The sequence below is a fragment of the Leopardus geoffroyi genome, chromosome D3, assembly GCF_018350155.1.
Source record: "Leopardus geoffroyi isolate Oge1 chromosome D3, O.geoffroyi_Oge1_pat1.0, whole genome shotgun sequence".
Classification (NCBI taxonomy): domain Eukaryota; kingdom Metazoa; phylum Chordata; class Mammalia; order Carnivora; family Felidae; genus Leopardus; species Leopardus geoffroyi.
Genome location: NC_059339.1, coordinates 3,049,889 through 3,069,653, shown reverse-complemented (window position 1 = coordinate 3,069,653; position 19,765 = coordinate 3,049,889). Strand labels below are relative to the sequence as shown.

At 48.7% G+C, this 19,765-nt stretch overlaps 1 protein-coding gene across 6 annotated transcripts in view; it reads left to right on the top strand.

Annotated features, from left to right (window-relative positions):
* The window catches only part of GLT1D1 (glycosyltransferase 1 domain containing 1), a 93,022-nt gene that overhangs the window by 49,084 nt on the left and 24,173 nt on the right, over positions 1-19,765 (top strand). For all 6 annotated transcript variants that reach the window (XM_045459613.1, XM_045459615.1, XM_045459611.1 and 3 more), the window contains 3 exons: positions 711-767; positions 8,392-8,487; positions 9,914-9,963. In XM_045459613.1, the coding sequence (XP_045315569.1) occupies positions 711-767; positions 8,392-8,487; positions 9,914-9,963 (203 nt within the window). The remainder of the gene's footprint in view (positions 1-710; positions 768-8,391; positions 8,488-9,913; positions 9,964-19,765) is intronic.

Below are 19,765 nucleotides of genomic sequence, written 5' to 3'. Positions count from 1 at the left end.
TGAACACCGTTTGAACCTCCGTGAACCTTAGTTTCCAGCCGGATAAACCGGAGGGGTCAGTCTGCCTGGCGAGGCTTTAAGGGTTTCCAGGAGTGCCTGGGCGCCTGTGCCCAGGGCAGGCATGCGTGCATGCTCATTAAGTAGGACAAAACTGACTAAATCTGCATAGCTCAGGGCAGATGACAGTCTCACAGGTACATTGCAGACAGGGTTACATGACTTAACTTACGTTTCATAAAATGTCAGATTTTCCCCGTTACCAAGATAAGCCGTTAAGCGTTGCCTCTGAATTTTCTACATCTTATGATGTGCAACTCAGAGAATGTTAAACTTAAATCCATCCGAGGCGATGACACAGGTAACAGGATGTGTGATTTGGAGAGGGTTGAGATCAGGAATTTTAGATTAAGAGGTAATTGCTACGGGGGTGCTGTGTTTTAGAGGCCCGTATCTTGCATGCGTTTTTTAGGGACTCGCGTTTTCCATGACCTGGCGACTGTCCCGCCCAGTAACAGATGGTGAGGTTGAGGGGGTGCACCTTTTCTAGTTGGGGACCCGTGGGCTCCCATGCTGGAGGGATGAACAGGTGTTCACGAAGCACTCAGAACGTTGAGTTCTTTGTAAGAACCACGCGTGAGACCATTATGTAAACATCAGCACAAAATAGCTGGTTACTTCTCATCATCATGGACTTTCTTTCTCTTTCCCAGGAATTGTGACAGGACCAAACTCTGCCTTTAACTGGAACACCTTTCTTCGCCAGTCAGGTGAGAGATGAATCTTCTCACATGAGTTTGACTGGAGTGCACCTTGTCACCTGGCGTCGGGTACATGGTTTGCTCACGTGGTTTTGGAAAAGAGGCCCAAAGAAAGGGGCTTCCTCAGGTCAAAGAAGTCAACGGTTTTAGGTGAACAAGGGAAGGAGGTAGCAGGAATGGGAGCCAGACAGGATTAGGACAAATGTGGCTTCTCTCCGTTTCCGGAGGCGTCATTAGTGGTCTCATCCTTGGGAGAGCAGGAGGAAGCACGGGTTTGTAGGAGGATTTTTTAAATCTGTTCTGGGTTCGAATCTTCTATTAGATACATGTATATACGGGGGCACCTGGGTGGCTCAGTGGGTTAAGTGTCCGACTCTTGATTTTGGCTCAGGTCATGATCTCACCGTTCATGAGATCAAGTCCCACATCCAACACTATGCCAACAGCACGAAGCCTGCTTGGGATTCTCTCTCTCTCTCTCTCTCTCTCTCTGTCCCTCCTCTGCTCACGTGCTCTCTTTCAAAATAAATAAACTAAAAAAAAAAAAAAAAAGAAGGTACATGTATATATGTGAACATTTTCTCCTATTTCCTCTGGTTTACCTTTTCATTTTCTCCTAGTTCACCCATTTTTATTTAATGGTTAATTAGCACTGTTTGAGCCCTAAGAAACCTTTGCCTGTTCACAGTTCACAGAGCTATTTCCCCTATTTCTCTTACTCCAGAGGAGGAAGTGTTTTAGTGTTTTGGCTCTTTCATTAGGATCATAATCCATCTGAAATTAATTTTTAATGGACTGAGCCCTCCAGGCCCTTCCATATGAAGTTAATTTTTGTTGTTGTTGTTGTTGTTTAAAATTTTTTAAATGTTTATTTATTTTTGAGAGAGACAGAGACACATTGTGAGTGGGTTAGGGGCAGAGGGAGAGGGAGACACAGAATCTGAAGCAGGCTCCAGGCTCTGAGCTGTCAGCACAGAGCCCGACACGGGGCTCGAACTCACGAGCCGTGAGATGGTGACCTGAGCCGAAGTCGGACACTCAACCGACGGAGCCACCCAGGTGCCCCTGAAGTTAATTTTCATGTGTAGTGTGAGATAGGGAGGAAATTCATTTCTTTCTGAAAGTGGTTCTAGTCTCATTCGTTGAAAGTGTTTTTCTTTCTCCATCGAAATGCTTTGCTGAAAATCAACTTTCCATCTACCAGTGTCCGTTGATCTATATACGTCTGTCCTTATGCTGATATCACGTTGTCTCCTGCTGTTGGTTTATATAGCATGTCGAGAAATCAGGTAGTGTGAGTCGACAGCTCTGTGTCGGCTAACCTGGGTTTTTTGCATTTCCATATACGCTTAATACACCTTGTCAGTCTCTATAAAATCTATAGATCAAGTTAGGGAGAATTGACATCTTAAAAATAATTTGTCTTAAAATCTATGAACATGATATATCTGTCCTCTTATCTAAGTCTCATTTATCTTCATAATGATTTGTACAGGTCTTTATGCCTTTTTTAAAAAAATTATTCTTAGGGATTTTATTATCTTTGTTGCTATTATAAAGGCTTTTAAGTTTTACTTTTGAATTGTTTGTTGCTAATATGTAAAAACACAATTGAGTTTCGACATTATATTCTGAAATCTTGTGCACTGACTTATTAATTCTAATTACATCATGAGTTTCAATTCCTTTATAGTGTTACTTTGAATTCTGTAAACTTATTTGATCCGTCCCTTCTTAAACTTTTGGATATGTAGTGGCGGAGATGCTAGGATTTCAGTCTTCGTATATTTGCCAAGTTGTTGTCTTTGGAACACCTAAAAACAGAAGCTGTGGGTTAGGTTATGCCCTTAATCAGAGCGTTCATACCTGTGCGCAACGTCTCCTGGAAAGGTAGCGTAAATGTGTATGTCTGTCAGCCATGCTGCGAGGGCGCCATTTTCCCTACACACGGTGGAAGTAACAGTCTAGCCTTTGTATCTTCTATCTATGGTATGATCCAACTGCAGTCACAATGTTGAAACACAACTTTGTCGCACAACATCTTTAAATGTAGAGAGTTTGCTGTCCACAGATGAGGCCCCTAAGTGTATACTATTGGGGACTATCACTCCCCTATAGTCCGACCAACCCGGTAGCTCTGCTAAAGATGTGGGAACAGCTGAGCGGACTCACCAAATGCAATGTCAAGTTTCGGAATACCTCTGTTTTAACCTGAACTGCTTCTCCCGAGAGTCAACGGTGCGAGGGGACTGTAGGTGGGGAGCTGACGTTGCAAGCCCGCTGGTAACTTCGGAGAAGAGGCTGAAAAGACAAGACTCCAGGCCCCGTCCGCAGCCAGCATCTGTGTAGCTGGTTTTCGCTCCAAGCACAGCAGACAAAAGCCCACACCCCCCCACACACCGAACGTCAGAGTCAGGTTCCCTTGGAAGAAGAACATTTCCAAGCATTTTATTAGAAACGGTTTTTGAAGTGCATCCATCAACCTCAGGGCCAGCAGCAGGGCCGTCCTCTGCCTCGCGAGTGAACCCTCGCTGTCCCGCTGCTCTGTCACGCCAGCAGGTGTGGGCCATTATTCAGAACCGGTGTGCCCATTTGAAATCGCCTCTTGTGCAGTGACTTCATCGTCCATATCTCACGGGACACCCGTTGTGGTGTGCCTACGAGTCCTAATTCCCAATGGGGGAGAGATTTCTCATCAAGCCCAGAGTCTCATGGCTCATCGTTTCACTGGTCTTCCTACCGAGTGATTAACGGAACAGCCGGGAGACATTCAAGACGCCTCAAGACGGCCCTTCCCGCAGAGACCCGCTTGGCGGCTCCGTCTCGACGTGGACGACTACACGCTGTAACTGTGTCCAGGATACACGGCAGAGGCGAGCTCGCTGGGGTCGTGGTGGCCGGCTCTGTCGGATCTTGGCGCAAGGGTGGATGCGGAATTCATCGGCGTCTCCGGGTTTGGTGACCAGGCGTCCAATCTCATTTGTGGAGCCGTTTATCTTTGTTGCAGGTGACTCTGGAGAGAGACTGCCTTCCCCGCCCATCCTCGATCGTACCCTGGCCTCCACAGCCCGTGATGGTGATTTGTCACTTCTGCTTTGAGCTTCAGACAGCAAAGACAGAAGAGACGGTGAATTGGACACAGACTGTTAGTGATCAAATACTCACCCTCAGAATCCTTGTGAACTGTGTAACCTTGCAATCCAGGGGAGGGGGTGGGGAAGGGCCTTGGTTAGCAGCCCAGACCCACAGGGGCGTACTCGATTAGTCACCAAAGTGTAGGGTCTCTTTCCTCAGTATCTGATGTCAATTTGATGACGCATCCTTCCTCACGGTATGACACAGGTTTTGCCAAAAATACTCAGTTCTCTCTCCAAGTCCTAAGTTTCAAATTACTGAATCTTTTGAGTCTAAAACATTGCTTTTATGCTAACCAGATTCCATTTTCCAATAGATCAACTAGGAAAAAATAAAGACTAAAGTAGAAGGGCACCTGGGTGGCTCAGTCGGTTAAGCGTCCGACTTCGGCTCAGGTCATGATCTCCTAGTTTGTGAGTTTGAACCCTGCGTCAGGCTCTGTGCTGATGGCTCAGAGCCTGGAGCCTGCTTCGGATTCTGTGTCTCCTTCTCTCTCTGCCCCTCCCCCACTTGTGCTCTGTCTCTCTCTATTAAAAATAAATAAATGTAAAAAAAAAAAAAGACTAAAGTAGAATTTTTTCACATGATATTTACAATAGTTATCCTGATCAGGAAATAAAAGCACAGACCTCAGGTTGGTTACCTTGGAGTTTGTGCATTTGCAGGTACAACTTAAACATTGTTATGGTTCAGTGATGGATGATTCTTGCTTCTCGATGGCAATGACCGACACATCGAAAGTTAGTGATTCTTTGTTGGTCATCAAACCCCGAAACTATGAAACCTTAAATTTGACCGTACCTTCCCAGTGTTCTGTTTACCGTTTTACTCAATTTCTATTGTTAATTTGTTTATTTCATTTTCTGCCTCTCTCCTTTTGTAAACTATACTTCTATTTTCCTGTGTTTCATATGGAGAATTCACGTTACCAGATCCCGCGATATATCCACAGCCTCCAAATCAGATTTTTCAGCTAACATTCACCATGTCTAATGCACTCAAGTGAAGTTCTTGGATTCTTTTCTCCTTATAATAACCCATGAGAAAAATACACAGAAGACAGCAGAGAACGTGGCTCACTGCGGACTGGGTTTGTGTCGTGGAGTCATCTGATGAATCACCAGGGGGCTGGGCAGTGGGACTGGCACCTAGCCTGCTGGGACCCATACGGTGCCAGACCGTGAGAGCGACTCACTCTGTTTTGGAGACAAAAATACCACTCTCCAGGAAATGGTAACATCGGAAGGACGGACGTGTAAATCGTGCATTTGTGAGGGATGAGTTCAGACCTTGAGTCATGGTAAACGTGGTTGCTCATAGAAAAACAAAGGGAAGAAAACTGAGTGTGGAGTTAAAAGGAAGAAATGAAATCCACTAAAACGTTGCCTAGACGTCTGCATCACTTCCAGATGTCCACGGGCCAATTTCTTTTAATTCTGTTTTGAAATCGAAGAATGGCCACCGTACGTGCCCGTAACCCCGGCCAGGGACACAAGGGGAGTCTGTGCTTCTGTGTGCTGCTTCGGCACATGCTTGTTTGATCATGATTTTCCAGCTGTTATCTTTATGTCTTTGACAATGCTACCGTTGTGTGTGAGAAGTGCACAGAAGCTGTTCAAACCCAAAAGCTGCGTCTGCATTTTATTTTTAAAAATCTTGGAAGTCCTAGAATAAAGCAGAGCATTTAGTCCTTTGTCCTGCCGTTGGCTAACTTTGTTTCCTAAAGTCTCATGACGTTTAATCTCAACCCGGGAAGGAGATGAGGGGAGAGGCAAGAGAATATTAGGTTAGCACTGTGTCCCTCCAGGGTCTGGTGGGTCGGGGCCCTCAAAATCAGTGAGCGGGTTGGGGGCCAGCACATTTAAAACTCGAAATGAGATGAAAGGAATACTTCCATCAGAGTTCCTTGTATGTAATAAGGCTAATATTGTTTGGAACTGTGTGCGTATACAAGCTGTATCATGTGTATGAGGTCTCAGGATGGTACGTATATCTTACCATAAGTCGTGGAACATTTTGAAGACCAGTGTTGTAAACCGTGCGTTGCTCTCCCTCAAGGTCAGCTCCCCAGGCATCTGGGGTTGGGGGCAGGTGGGACCTCTGAGCAGAAGGCCAGCACATCTCCCGAGCCTGCCGTTCCGGGTAGCTAACGTGTGTCACATCCAAACAGAGGAACACAGCAGGTTTTCACATCTGTGCTTGCCACACCGCAAAAATACAGAAGAGAATGGAGTCTTTTTACCAAGATGTCACATAAGTCCTTAGAATACTGCCGCTTTGGCTGCTATCTCTGGACGCCATCTTGCCATGTTTGCTTCGGCATTGTTCCTTTCCTCGGTTCAGTAACACAGGTTCTCTGATTTCCCCCATGTGGGCACTCCATGCTCCTTCTGTCTTCTTCTCTCCTCCTCCTCCTCCTCCTCCTCCTCTTCCTCCCCCTCCTCCCGCCTCCTCCTCCTCCTTCTCTCCCCCCCCTCCTCTCCCCCTCCTTCTTTTCTTCTCCTTCTCCTTCTTCTTATCCTATAATTGGATAGATATTCCATGTACATCATGATGATGATGCCCGTGATGTCGCGCCCTGCCCAGTGGGCCACATGTGGAGATACATCACATCAGTTTCTCCCTCACTGGGGATTTTTTAAAAATATAAACTGAGTGCATGTTTGTGTGTGTGTGTGTGTGTGTGTGTGTGTGTGAGCGCACATACCTTGTGCCCTGGGCTAAGGCTTCCTCCCCTAGTTAAGTGGGTGTCCCCTGAGTTTCTCCTTGTACAGCTGTTACCTTTCTGTTGTAATTAATAAATAATTTCCATGAAGGCACTTGTCACTTTTGTCCTCACCACAAGTTCACTCTCTGGCTTCAGTGTTCATTGAGGTTCTGGCCTAGTGATGTGATTTATCTTTCTCACACCTGACCTTCCTATCCTTAAAGGTATTTGTCAACTTCATTATTTATTAAAGGGAAGAGCTTGTGTCCTGCCCTCAAACCCCTCCACTCTTGAATTCAGATTCTGCACATAGCTTCTAGCTTCAACTTTTGGTCAAACAAATACTAAACTTTGTATTTTTTTTTTTAATTTTTTAAGGTTTATTCATTTTTCAGAGACAGAGCATGAGTGGGGGTGGGGCAGGGAGGGAGACAGAGAATCAAAGCAGGCTCCGGGCTCTGAGCTGTCAACGCAGAGCCCAACGTGGGGCTTGAACTCACAGACCATGAGAACATGATCTGAGCCAAAGTCAGACGCTTAACCTCCTGAGCCACCCAGGTGCCCCTAAGCTTTGTATTTCTAAGCTTAGTCTCAGGGTACTCAGGATACTGGGGAAATATTTCACAAATGCAACATAGGTCAATGCAATTGTCAACAGTTACTTTAAAGACTGTGATGTATTTTGAAGGGTTTTCTCAGAGGTACATCCCAACCTTAGCCTCTCAGTAGAGAGTTTTCTGAGACTTGGTCACACACGAGTGTTGTGATTCTCCAGCGTTTGTGATTGTGTGAAGGTGGCATCACTGTGTCTTCTCACAGTCACCCCGATTATATTACACTCCAAGGTCTGCAAAAGCACAGAGTAACTGAAACTTTTTGTATTAAGTCATGGGGGAAATGAAATGCATGAATGAGAACCCCCCACCTCGTGATTTTACGTCCAGTCATATGTGTGGAAATGATGAACTCGTAGGTCAGCTTGCACTAATTATACGGGTAGTTTCTACTGAGTCACTTAACTGTGGCCCCGCATCAAAGCACCTCAACATTAAGGGGCTTCAGAAACCAGCTGGTCTCTCACGACGGAGCGGCTGGCAGCTCGGCCCAGGCCCGGGGAGCGGCACCTGCCGACTTCACCTGCCTGTGGCTGGGCTCATGCTCCCTTTGCAGTGGGCTGAGGCCCACCAGTCCTGCGTGTGGCCTCCCCGAGCGGGGGTGGTGGGGCGTCTGGCCGCAGAGCCTCGTTATCGAGGAGGCCAGACCGGAAGGTGGTGATGCTCCAGTGGGCAAGCGAGACTGATGCACGCGCCTCCCACGGCTGTGACTCGGAAGTCACTCCCTGTCCTTCCCCTGGGCTCTGCTGGTCGATGCTGTCACCAAGCCAGCCCAGAGCAGAGGGGTGAAGAAGCGGGTTTTGGCTCTCCAGGAGAGGGGCGACGCTGAGACCTAACCCCTTTATATTATGGATTTGTGGGCACATCTGCGTTCAGTGTGGGAACCTATGTGTACGTGTGCAGACCCGAGAGCATATGACTATACAAAACCGCATCTTACTGGCATTGTCTCCAGATATTTTCCAGGGCCACATTTCTGTAATAATTACCCCTTCTCACTGCACAGAGGAGTTGTGTTTACTGGGCTGAGCTCCGTTCAGCTTTCCCACCAGGACAAACTATTCCCCGCCGTGTTGTGTGAAGGTTAGAGGTCAGGGCCCCGTGGCTTCTGAGCTCTACCCTCATGGTATCAAGCTGCCCTCTCTTCTCTGAAAACATCTCAACTCCTCTGTTGCAGGGATTAACCAAAGTGCTGATAATTTACACATCTTCCTCCTGGTGTGTGGGCTGAGACAAGTGAAGGACCCTCTCTATCTGGTGGACGTGTTCTCAGGTACATCTGGTTTATGGAGCTCTGTTTGGGGGTCTGGCCTTTGCATTTCCGTCTTTAGGGTTTTGAGTTTTGCTATCTCTGTCTTTCCACACGAGCAGAACGGCTTCTCGATGGTTACTCTGAAACAACCAGAAAAGGAACCATGCTGCATAGTGACCTCCGGTGCCCTTGGCGTCTGAGGAAATAACAAAAATAGTGAATAATTGCAAGAATAATGTAAATGAACCCAAAAATATTTTACACACGTCAGTTTGTATGATGCATTTGGACTTTTGTTGCATAGCTTGAGTTAAATGCTTTGGTGCATCCCAAATTCTATGCTGGTTTGCTCAGTGATCCCTCCTGGTGCTGCAGTCGGTGGGAGATCTGGACAATGCGTAACATTCCAAAAGGGAGCATTTTACGTAAAAGCATAAGGTATTCAACATTTACATTTCAAATACAGGAAAGCCTTGGTTTGAGAGCATAATTCGTTCCAGAAACATGCTTGTAATCCGAAGCACTTGTCTATCAAAGCAAATTTCCCCATAAGAAATAATGGACACTCAGATGATTCGTTACACAACCCAAACATATTCATATAAAAATGATTACAATACTGTAATATAACACAAAATAATAAAGAAAATACAAAGCATAGAGAAAAATAAACAAATTAACCTGAACTTACTTTTGAAAACCTTCGTGGCTGGTATGAGGGAGACAAGAGAGAGGAGGGTTATTGTGCAGGGTGACTTTCACAATCATTAATGGAACCACTGCTACCTACTGGCTCCATGGAACCTTTTTCTGCATGGGGGCCATTATATATGCTCACACGGATGTTGACTTTATTAATAAACTCTTGTCATATTCTGTATTTAATGTAACTGGCAATAAGGTGGCAGAGGAACGGGTCTATATCCGCAGGCAGCCTGACCTGGAATGAAGCAAAGCATTCCTAAGCTCAGTCTTAGATGGAAAAGCAAAGGACTGTCCACAGGTGCTTTGAAGTGACAGAAAACCCACCAGTGCCCATTGTGGGCACTTGCTAACATTCTGAAAAGTCACTGATTTCTGCCAGACACCACAGCCTGAGACCGAGTGTGGGAGATAATCACCCACAATCCTGCAGAGAAAGAGAGAGAGAACCATTGGCTCAGCTGTGATCATGTGACATTGCACATCATGTATGACTCGTATTGCAAGACATCGCTCATTTATCAAGTTAAAATTTATTAGAAATGTTTGCTCGTTTTGTGGAACACGTGCAGAACAAGTTACTCACAATCCAGGGTTTTATTTTACATATAATTTGACTGTATGAACGAGAGCCAAATAGTATGAAATAACTCATATTATCACGAACTTAATGTTAAACTTAATAATGTTTTCAGCTGTGACATAAAACCATTAACGTTATTTTTTTTCTCTTTTTCTTCCCAAGAATGGCATCGAGAAGAGCCTAATGTTTACATGGTGATCGTGGGTCCTGAAGTAAGTTGATGCGCCATACACGTGGCCCTCATCCCTGCTTTCTTCTTTCTACAGATTTCCAAAAGTAGCCGACGTTCCTTTTCTAGCCAAATTTCTTCCTTTTTAAATAACTAGAGTCTGCCTTTTTAAAAATGAAAACCACACCAAGATTATGAGGCTTTGTAAATCTTTACGGCTAGTTTATTGCTACAAAGGCTAGGTTTGTACGGAAACACAGAGGAGTCACGTAAGGAGAAAGTCCCGTGAAGAGAAAGTCTAAGCCGGTGCATAGGCACGCCTTATGTGTGGCCCACATGGTCTCTGAAAGCCCCCGAAACTGCACGACAAACCAACACAGAGCTATTTCTTCAGCAGAGCAGCAGATTAATTGGCTGACTCACATGTAGGAGCCAAGTGGCTTGGAAAACGGCTGTCTGTAAGCACGAGAAAGCCACTCGGCCCGGGGAGATGCTCGTAGCCGTTGTCCGGGGAGTGCAGGCGGGTGGAAGGCCCGGGGGACCCTGCCTCTCGTTCCACGGGCCTCTGGGGTATCCGCTTGTCCCCTGGACGGGGACGCAGGTCAAGCAGGTGCTGCTCTGTTCCACATGCAGGTCTGAGTGCTCAGGATTCGGAGACTCTGGGGGGACACATCTCTTGAGAACGAACCTTGATTTCCTCCAAGCAGCTTGGAAAATGAAGCACGCTTGGTGTTTCCAGCAGGCAGGGGTGTGACACTGTAGGAGCAGCTCCTGTCCTCCAGGGGGCAGCAGACGGCACCTGCCTTGGGAATAGCATCGCCCACTTCGTTTGTCCTGTCTACCATCCTGGGTTTAGCTGAGCTTGTGACCTCGCCGTGTTCCCCCACTTTATACGACGGGGGCGCCCCCGAGAACCCGATTGAGTGTGGATTCCCACACGACTCCGAGTCCTATCTGTCTTGCGGTGTCCCCGCTGTAGGTTTTCTGGCTCCCTGGGGACCCACAAGGCACGTGGTGGGGGACACACACTTGTCTCGAGGACTTTGGGAAAACAACCCGTCTACCTGGAAAAAGGCTACTTAACCTAATAAATGTATCGAGGGCTAGAATCTGCAGCATGGAAAATGAATGGCCCCGTAATCCCTCCACGTGTTTGGTGGAACATGTACTCACACTCATAGGTACACCTGCATATGCACGTTACACGCGCGTATACGGCTGCTCAGTGCCAGCCCGTCAGTGGCAACAAGATTATACCCAGTGACTAATTAATGGTAAGTCCCATAGTGGCAGAGTTGTTTATTATGATTTAAAAAAATGTTTTTTTAATTTTTTTCATGTTTGTTTATTTTTGAGAGAGGCAGAGACAGAATGTGAGTGGGTTAGGGGCAGAGAGAAAGGGAGACACAGAATCCAAAGCAGGCTCCAGGCTCCGAGCTGTCAGCACAGAGCCCGACGTGGGGCCTGAACCCACAGCTGAGAGATCATGACCTGAGCTGAAGTCAGACGCTCAACTGAATGAGCCACCCAGGCGCCCCTAAAAAAATTTTTTTTCAATGTTTATTTATTTTTGAAAGAGAGAGAGAGAGAGAGAGTGGGAGTGGGGAAGGGGCAGAGAGAGAGGGAGACACAGAATCTGAAGCAGCTCCAGGCTCTGAGCTGTCAGCACAGAGCCTGATGCAGGGCTCGAACTCATGAACCACAAGATCATGACCTGAGCCCCAATCAGATGCTTAACGAACTGAGCCACCCAGGCACCCCTATTATGATGATTATTTTAATTCTCTTTCCACCCTTCTGTTTGAAGAGTGTATTTGGAAGAGAAAGTTTTAGTTTGATGCTAAAATCCTTGCTAACCAAGAGAGAAGGCCTCAGGCTCAGACAGAATTTAACGATGTGGCTTTTGTTTTCCACTGTTTCCATTTTCATGGCTACATTCTATTTATGGCGCATGATCCTGGCTTTCCAACTATGAACACTTTCTTTAAAAATAAATGGAATTGGCTTCAAAAAAAGTATTAAATCAGCAGCAGTACAGATGGTATGCAGATAGGACAAATTATGAAAATGCACACAAGTGGCCGAAGTTGGGGGAACAGTTGTTATAAAGCGCTCGCGTTCGGGGTGGAAGAAGCATGGGGAAGAAGGCTTGGTGAGCAGAAACGTTTGCCGGCACTGAACAGAAGACGACCCGACTCCTCCAGCAGACCCTTCCTGTGCCGTGTTTCCTGGAAGGAAACCTGTCAGGAGGTGGCCCTCTTGGAATCACACGGAAAGCACCAAGTGCGTGACAGAGACCCCTTCCCAGGAAAGTAGTGACCAGGAGACACAGGAGCTGGTGTGTGTGTGTGGCGGGGGGAGGGGGGGGCATGGTCCTTTCCTGCACCGCCCCCCCCCCCCGCCCCGGGATCCTCCCCTCGAGCCCCGTCGCCTCCAGGTGAGGGACGCAGTGCCCCTACGTTCTTGAGGCTTCTCAATCCAAAGCCTTTCAGGAGAGACACGGCCATTATTTTGTCGTGTGTACTGAACAGTCAACCGCTATTTCTCACTTCCCAGAGGAAAGATGTCTTTTCGACCATTTGCCTTCGGAACACATCCCTTTCCTCTAACTTTTGCCTGCCTGCTTCTGAAAGAACAGTGCACGTCCAGAAATGTGTCTTTTCCCCCCTAATTTCAGCGCAGGGAAACTTGTGGGCTCGGGCAGGAGGTCGGACAGCAGAGGGGGGGGGACCGAGGGGACAGTGGTTCAGCTGCACGTTTTGTGCCCAGACCTGCGGGCCCTCTCTGGACTCCCCAGAGGAGCCGCGGGTCCACACGGCCGCCTGGAAATGGGCATGCGAAGTGTCTATTTTTAAGCGGGTGCTGGGAAGTAACTAAACACACCCATGTGTCCACACACATACACGCACAGAGGCCCTACAACTCGCCCCTTGTAGTTTCTTTTTATTTCTTTAACTCCTGGAAGGAGGTGACAAGTGGCTTTGCCAAAGGCTGTGACGACTCTGCCTCGTGATGAGCTGATTGGACCTGATGTCCCAGGATGAGGAGCCCGGCGGTGGTGCGGAGCCCAGTGAGGTGAAGCTGGGCCGAGGTGATGCTGGAGAGCATGTCGCCAGAAGCCTTCTTGATTCCATAAGCTCCAGGGGCCCCTCCTCGCTCTTTCCAAGCTAGCCTGATAAGCCCACGACACCTGAGGACAGGCGCTTGCTTAACGAATGCAGACCCAAGACCAGCCCCCGCCGACTGGACCACCTACCGGGGCCCTGAGGACCGTCTGGTGTGCTGATAGCCCACACACTCCTCTGCTTGTGTGCAGCTTGGAACCCAAAGTGGCGATGGGAGAGGGGAGCCCGGGAAGGGGTGCTTCAGGAGGGGTCCCGGGACCCTCGGTGAAGGGTTATGACCTGAGAGTCACTGGCCATAAATGACTCAGGATTCTAAAGCACCGTTTCCACAAGGCCCTTCCCCGCAGGAAATGGGGAAGCACATCCACTGGTGCACGTTTGCTGCTCAGCAAAAGCAGGAGCCAGCACGGCAACCTGGGGCTCCGCTAGGGTTCGCCCGCCTCCTGCACCGCCGAGGGAGACCACGTCTTCCAGGCCCGAGTCCGCTTAGGGTAACGCAGCGCCGTGCCCTGGAGAGGGCCTGCGTGCAGAAGCAAAGGCTTGGGGTCTCGCCAGTTGTACATGTCTTGGTCCCTTTGGGTGGCTGCGACAGAATCCCACTGGCGCGATGGCGAAACAGCCACAGAAAAGTATTTCTCACGGTCGTGGAGGCTGGAAGCCTGAGAGGAAGGTGCCAGCACGGTCAGGTTCTGGTGCGGCCACTTTCTCCCTGTGTCCTCACGTCAGGGAAGGGGACAAGGACGATCTCCAGGGTCATTTGCAAGACCTGATCCCTCTGGATAAGACGGATCCTATTCCCGAGGGCTCCACCGCCTTGACCCACTCACCTCCCAAAGACCTCACCTCCTGACACCATTGTCTTTGAGAGCCAGGATTTCGGTGTATGAATTTGGGGGGGGGGGGCGGGGACACAACATTGAGGCCACAGCAACATATCCCTGTTCATAAAATGTCGTTATCAAATCTAAGGGACAACGAAAGTCACCAACAAAACCTTGACGTGTCACCGAGCAGACAGAATAACTTGAGCTTCTAAATAAGGCCGTGTTGAACCCAACGAGTCACAGATTCGTGCAGACAACCTGTCTTCTTGATTCCCTGTGTCCCACAAAAGATATAAAACTGATCTATCGAGACACACATCTCAGATCCTCGAGTGACTCACGCGGCTAGCGTCTTGTTTGTTTGCTTCGTGACCAAAACGGGGGGTTGCTGGTAAGTGCTCAACAGCTAGTTCTCCTGGAGAGCAGGACAGGGGAGCCCTATTGCCTGGAAGCCCGACTGGCCTATTTCCACGGTATAGAAGCTTCTAGCATGGTCAGTTTCAAGTTATCAGGGGAGATGATTCTAAAGAGAGTTGAGATGTGTGTGTGCATATGTGGCTGGCGTGGGCAGGAACCAACCCAGCACACGGTAACGTGGTGCCCTGCTCACGTGCGTGCAAATGCACACACACGTAGGAACACACACACGCACAGGGGCACATGCACCAGAAACCAGCTTTACTAGACAAAGGCTTCTACGGCTTCATTCAGTTCTGTTCTCCGGTCCTTTCTAAAAGACTGCTCTACCCCACTCTTCGCTGCTCTCTTCCATGTCACTTTTGAAAAGCTTGTTTTTACCCCAAAATCGATTTCATGATTCGCTTCCCAATCTGAAGTGTGAACATCACCCACTTGGCCACGCTGGCTGGCGTGGTTGAGTGAGAGTCCCGCTAAACGTATGCGCCCTCCAAGGCCCCAGATGCAGGCCTGGCTCTGCGGGGACCTGACGGCCCCGTGGAAACCAGCTCTCCCTTCGTCGTTACAAGATTTCCAAACATCTGTCAGCTTTCACCGCCAAGGATTCAGCCCAACATCACTTGGGAGCACGAGGAGGGCACTCCAACTTTGCGCTTGAATTTGAGTCCTTGCTGCGACATCAGTGGGTTAATGGAGTCGAGAAGTGGGTCAGAGTCAAACCTCGGGACACACCGAAACCCACGCTTAACGGCTGTGTCATGTGCGAGATCGACCACCCCGAACATTACCATTATTTTTGGCGTCTGATGTGAGTCCGGTCCTCGTCACTCCGTCCCCTCCTTTGTTAACCGCCAACCTCAGAGGCTGAATAAACTCTTTAGGTATGGAGTACACACGTTGGGAGGGCTGTGGCTTTTCCAGGTCCTATGCAGGACCTCTCAGCATAAAAGCGCATTGACTTGGTTAGCCGAGGTGTGTCGAACAGCGCGCCATCTGGTATTAGGGAATTAGTGAGGTGTGGGCAGCAGTGGCCCCTCTCGTCCTGTCTGCACGGAGCTCGGCCACAGGGAGACCCCAGGGCAGAAGAAAGTGCTGCCTGGCCAGTGCCCCTCGGCTGCAAGCGTCAGACCAACCCCAGCAGATGCAACTTACCAGAAGATGACAAGAGTCACCAAGAGAAGTGTTGGGAGGCTGGAGACCGGACTTGGGTTTCTGCAAGAGCCCGGAAGCTCCAGAGGCCAGGGGAGTCTTAGCCGGGGACGTTCCATGCAAGGCGCCCCACGGGAGAGGGGGACAAAAGTGAGCTCTATCCACTTCTTAGTCTCTGGATCCTTCTGTTCAAGGTCTGAGTTCCAGCTTGGGTTACGTCCCACCCTTTTGTAAGAAGAGGACCAGGCACCCAGTTGAGCAACCATGTCCAGGGGGAGGAGACGAGGAAAAGCCCAAAGGAAGGTAGACTCTGGCAGAAGAGGGGACGCTGAAGAGTCACAGAAAAAACAGATGTTCGCGGCATGTGTGGTTTCCCTGTTTGTTTTAACTATTGGACACAAGTGGATACTTAAAAAAATTTTTTTAATATTTATTTATTTTTGAGAGACAGAGAGAGACAGAGCATGAGCAGGGGAGGGGCAGAGAGAGAGGGGGACACAGAGTCCGAAGCAGGGTTCATTCAGGCTCTGAGCTGTCAGTACAGAGCCCGACGAGGGGCTCGAACTCACGGACCGTGAGATCATGACCTGAGCCGAAGTCGAGTGCCTAACTGAGCCACCCAGGTGCCCCATTTTGAAAATTTTTTTAATGTTTATCTTAAAGAGAGGGAGAGACAGAGACAGAGTGTGAGAGGGGAAAGGGCAGAGAGAGAGGGAGACACAGAATCCAAAGCAGCTCCAGGCTCCGAGCTGTCAACACACAGCCCGACGCGGGGCTCGAACTCATGAACCGTGAGATTGTGACCTGCGTCGAAGTCGGACACTTAACTGACTGAGCTGCCCTGGCGCCCCAAAAGTGAATACTTTTATAGGTCAATTGATGGGAATAATACAGCCACTCTCTTTGGTCCCTAGCATTTATTCAGGGCTTTTCCTTTAGGGAAATGGAAAGAATGCCCCTGAGCGGTGACAATTGTGCTTATTGGTGAAGCTACAGTGTGTCCCTTGCTGTGTCATCCTTTACGGACGTGTCACTGTATGAGAGAGCTCGTGGGCAAAGCGTCAAGAGGAGACTTGGTTATTTTTACTTATTTCATCGCTCATTTTCATGGACAATATGTGTGTGTGTGTTTATGTGTGTGTATGTATGTGTGTGTGTGTGCATGTATGTTTACACATATAAAACCTGACTCCCCTAGGCAATCCTTCAAGAAATACTTACCGAGGGCCACCGTGTTGTGGGCACGTGGACGTGTCCCAGTGAATAGCGCAGACGTGCCCCCCGCCCTCATGGAACACGTAGTTCAATGCAGACAGAAGCCCACAGATAATTAGGGGCTGGGGGCGTGTCAGCAAAGGAGAGCCAGGGGCTGCCGGGCATTCACGCGGGCTCCTGCCACTTCCCGCGGCCCAGCCCAGAGGGCAGGTGCCACACCGCTCTTCCGAATATCGTGGCTCTGTCTTTCGATTAGCATTTATCGACTCTAGCATCTGTTTAGAAAATGGCGTGCGTGTTCTTAGGTCGCTGGAAAAAAAATCAATGATGTTGTGTATGTTTTATCCTGTATATGCCATGCATATGTTAATGTTTGTGGCAGTTGTTAGCAAGCACATTCTAGAAAGCTGGCTCTCAGTCCCGTACGGAATCTACAGAATCACACATTTGCTGCTAACCACTGGCGGGTGAATTAACACCCTTGGACCAAAGGGCATCATCTGTGTCGCGGACAGGGAAGTTCTGCATGGCCGTGTAGTACGGCGGCTCCGTTCACAGACTCCGGAGTCAGCTCACGATCAGTGTGCTCGGTGCCTCAGATTCCCCATCTGTGAGGTGGGTACGACCCAGAAAGTGCTGCCTGCCTCATCGTCTGCTGTGGGGACCAGACGGTCGAGCTCTAGTACGGTGCCTGGTTCACAGGCAGCATCGTTCGACGTTGAGGGAAAAAAAGACTTCCCCATGCCAGCGTCTCCTTTCGGCGTGGACACACTAGGATCCTGCCTTAGCAGCAGGATGGTTTGAGTCTGGCCTTGGTTTTCTAGTAAAGCTTCCTTGATCTCTCAGTTCAACCATTTTTGCAAAGCGTGAGGCAAGCTCTTGAGTGGGTACGTTTCCTGGGCTCTTTGATAAGGAGTGTGGTATGAACACTGGGTTTGAGCACAGCAGTTTAATGACTTCCCACGGTTACTTCTTATATCAAAGATTATTTTCCTTAAGCCTGGGAGTTGAAACAATATATTTTGCTCAGAAATAAATAAGCGGAGAAGGAGGAAATGAGAATTTTCTTTGATGCCCGAAATGCTTTTGCCTTTTAAAATTTCATAACATGTGCTTTCATTACCTGGAAAAAAAATCCACCCTTCTTTGTTTCTTTATCTTGCGTTTTGTTCCACTTGGCTTCACTAGGAGATTTGAAAATGAACTGATGTGGAAGATAAATCCAGAAAACTTTCATCCAGTTTGTATTTCCAACTTGAAAGTTATTGTTCATACCTTCAGCTACATTTTAGTTAACACGCTAGGTATTTCAGCAGATTTCCAAAATTTTCCCCGATGAATTACTTTTCTCTAATAGCTAATCATGAGGGCAGAGCATGCTAATAAAATTAAAAACGGGGGATCTCTAACTAAAACTTATCGTAAAATACGAATTTGAAAATCAATATGTAAAGCCAAAAGAAGGTTTTCATTAGGCTGTTTCCTTTTTCATGAAAAGATGTTAGGGTTGTGATGCAATTCAATTATTTAAAATCACTTCAACAGAATCAGAAAAGAGAGACGGAAAGGGTAGGGAAGCCGTGCATTTAGCAAATATCATCAAGCAGAGAGCTGTATGAAAGAACCCGGGCCTGGCCTCGGAGGGAAATGGATGTGCATATGGGGACAAGACGGGCATGTACAGACCAGGCAGGCCTGCATTTGGTAGCAGCTGGAAGGAAGGTTGGGGAGGAGATACTGCTTCCGGTGTAGATGATCGGGGAAGTTCTCCCAGGAAAGTGGCTTGTGCCTTTGCCTTGGGGCTGAATAGGTGTTAGGGATGGAGGGGTGGCGTTCCTGGTAGTGAGAATGGCAATAATCCCGGGGTGGGGGTGGGGGGGTTAGAAATAGAAAGCTACAGGTGGTAAATCGTGGGGCAATAAATAGGTAATCTACGTTGGCTTTTTATGAACTATTTGATCAAATCCATGAGTAGACACCAGAGAGGCAGTGGAGGGCAGTTTTGAGAATTCAGTCACCTGGCCCAGCACCTGTGCAGCTCAGTGGTCCTGGTTAAATCACAGAAGCTCTATGAGCGTCACTGTCCTCTTGTGTAAAATGGGGTACCAATAGCGTTGTTGGCAAGAGCAGCTTAGTAGAACTTGGCCTAGAACTTAGCCACGTTGGGCTCAGAGTACGTGGCGAATAAATATTGACTCCTGGGGCGCCTGGGTGGCGCAGTCGGTTAAGCGTCCGACTTCAGCCAGGTCACGATCTCGTGGTCTGTGAGTTCGAGCCCCACGTCGGGCTCTGGGCTGATGGCTCAGAGCCTGGAGCCTGTTTCCAATTCTGTGTCTCCCTCTCTCTCTGCCCCTCCCCCGTTCATGCTCTGTCTCTCTCTGTCCCAAAAATAAATAAACGTTGAAAAAAAAAAATATTGACTCCTGACAGCAGTAAACAACAAATCGTCCGTAAGTATGAGTTTTTTTCTTCCAAGATGCATCTAGGAACAGGGGTGTGTTCGCAGCCTCCGCACGTCTGTCTCTAACCCCAGTCCAGCGGATGGCTGGCCGAGCTCCACCGCGGGAGGAAGCGGGGAGGTGAGGAGGCCCCTAGACCATGGTTCCTGCAGAACCTACTGCCTGTGGGTTGACCAGCCGACCGGTGGTGAGGGCCCCGCCAATGACTGGCACCTGCAAGCGTGTGCCCTCTGCTGGGGGCTGAAGAAGCTTCACCCTTCCGGGCCCGCCCGCATGGGGCGCTCAGGGAGAACTGTCCTTCCCGGAAGTGACGCAGGGACTCTCTTCCCAACATCCTGTGCAGAAATTGCTTGGGACTCCTGAACACATCTGAGCGTCCAGGGCGTGGCTGTCGCTGGTTACCAAGAGGTGAGCGAGGCCTGTCTGGTTGTCCTTGGGGAAGACACCGGCCTGTGTGACACCCCCGCAAAGTCCGTAGGGACTTTGCCAAGGGACACACGGCCAGCATACGGCACACACGGAGGACATGATTAAGATTCCTCTAAAACGGGAAACTGCTCGTTCTGAAAACAAAAGCTCTCCTCTTGTTATCAGTGGTCCCGAGATTTTCCCCCCCCAGGGGGCCAAAAGGCACCCAACTATGTGATCATGAGTGG